Source organism: Plasmodium gallinaceum (genome assembly GCF_900005855.1).
Source record: "Plasmodium gallinaceum strain 8A genome assembly, contig: PGAL8A_v1_65, whole genome shotgun sequence".
Lineage (NCBI taxonomy): Eukaryota > Apicomplexa > Aconoidasida > Haemosporida > Plasmodiidae > Plasmodium > Plasmodium gallinaceum.
In genome coordinates, this window is record NW_021628225.1 from 1,384,254 (window position 1) to 1,385,783 (window position 1,530).

At 24.6% G+C, this 1,530-nt stretch overlaps 1 protein-coding gene across 1 annotated transcript; it reads right to left on the reverse strand.

Moving 5' to 3' along the window:
- Position 1: 1 nt before the first annotated feature.
- PGAL8A_00163400 (elongation factor 1-alpha, putative) lies at positions 2–860 on the reverse strand (the record flags this gene model as incomplete). The annotated part of the gene is made up of 1 exon (XM_028675190.1): positions 2–860. A coding segment is annotated over one exon (859 nt), but the record flags the coding sequence as incomplete, so codon positions are not given.
- Positions 861–1,530: the final 670 nt, after the last annotated feature.

Consider the following 1,530-nt stretch of genomic DNA (forward strand, 5'->3'; position numbering starts at 1 on the left):
TCTTCTAAAACTTCTTTGTGCATTTCAACTGATTTACACTCAGAAACAACTGCTGATGGAGCAAAATTCAAAACCATTCCAGCTTTTAATATACCTGTTTCAACACGACCTACAGGTACTGTACCTATACCTCCAATCTTGTAAACACCTTGAAGTGGAATTCTTAATGGTTTATCAAATGGTCTCTTTGGTGGTTCCATAGTATCTAAAGCTTCAATTAATGTTCTTCCCTTATACCATGGTGTTTTATCTGATTTTTCAATTAAATTATCACCTTCGAAACCGGATATTGGAATAAAATCAACTTTATCTGCTGCATATCCAACTTTTTTTAAATAATCTCTAACTTCTTTTTTAATTTCTTCATATCTCTCTTCTGAATATTTAACTGTATCCATTTTATTAACACCTACAACAATTTGCTTAACACCTAATGTAAAGGCTAATAAAGCATGTTCCTTTGTTTGACCTTCCTTAGAGAATGCACCTTCAAATCCACCAACTTCAGCTGGTACTATTAACAAAGCAACATCAGCCTGAGATGTACCAGTAATCATATTTTTGATAAAATCTTTGTGACCTGGTGCATCAATAACAGTGAAATAATACCTTGGAGTTTCAAATTTCCATAAGGCAATATCTATAGTAATACCTCTTTCTCTTTCTGCTTTAAGTTTATCTAAAACCCATGCATATTTGAAACTACCTTTACCCATTTCAGCTGATTCCTTTTCAAATTTTTCAATAGTTCTTCTATCTATACCTCCCAATTTGTAAATAATGTGACCTGTGGTAGTTGATTTTCCACTATCGACATGGCCAATAACAACTAAATTAATATGTGTTTTTTCTTTTCCCATTTTTGCTAAAATTTGTTTAAAAATATAATTTATTTAGGTAAATATATATAGTAAATATATTAATATATTAAAACTTTTAAAAACTTAAAAATATTAAAGTTTAAAGAAAAAATTTATTTTTATGTTTTATAATAATTTAATTGTTATATTATAAAATTTTTAAATTTTAAATATATACAAAATGAAAAGAAAAAAATTAAGTTAAAAAAAGTATAAAATATAATTAAAAATAAAAAAAAATTATGACCAAGTCATATACAATTACGTAAATTATTATAAAAAATATGCAATTTTTTTTTTTTTTTTTTTTTTTTTTTTTTAAAAAAAAATACTTTTTTTAAAATAATTTAAATTCGCAACATTACTATAAGCATTGTATTTTTTTCACATTTTTTCAGTGGATGAAATATTTGCTGGTGTTTAGAGGGGTGAACCAGGAAAATGAAATTTCTAGTATATCATAAAAAATATCTCTTTATAAAAATACAAAAAGCTTGACAGTATGAAAAATTTTGTAAACTTAGGATTTGCCCATTTAAGATGTAACAAAATAAATTTAATATTTTTATATTAATGTATGTGTATAATTTCGCAGATTATTCATTTTCTTGTATTTTCATAATTTTTTTAATGTATAAGTTTTAATTTTAATGACATATATATATGAAAT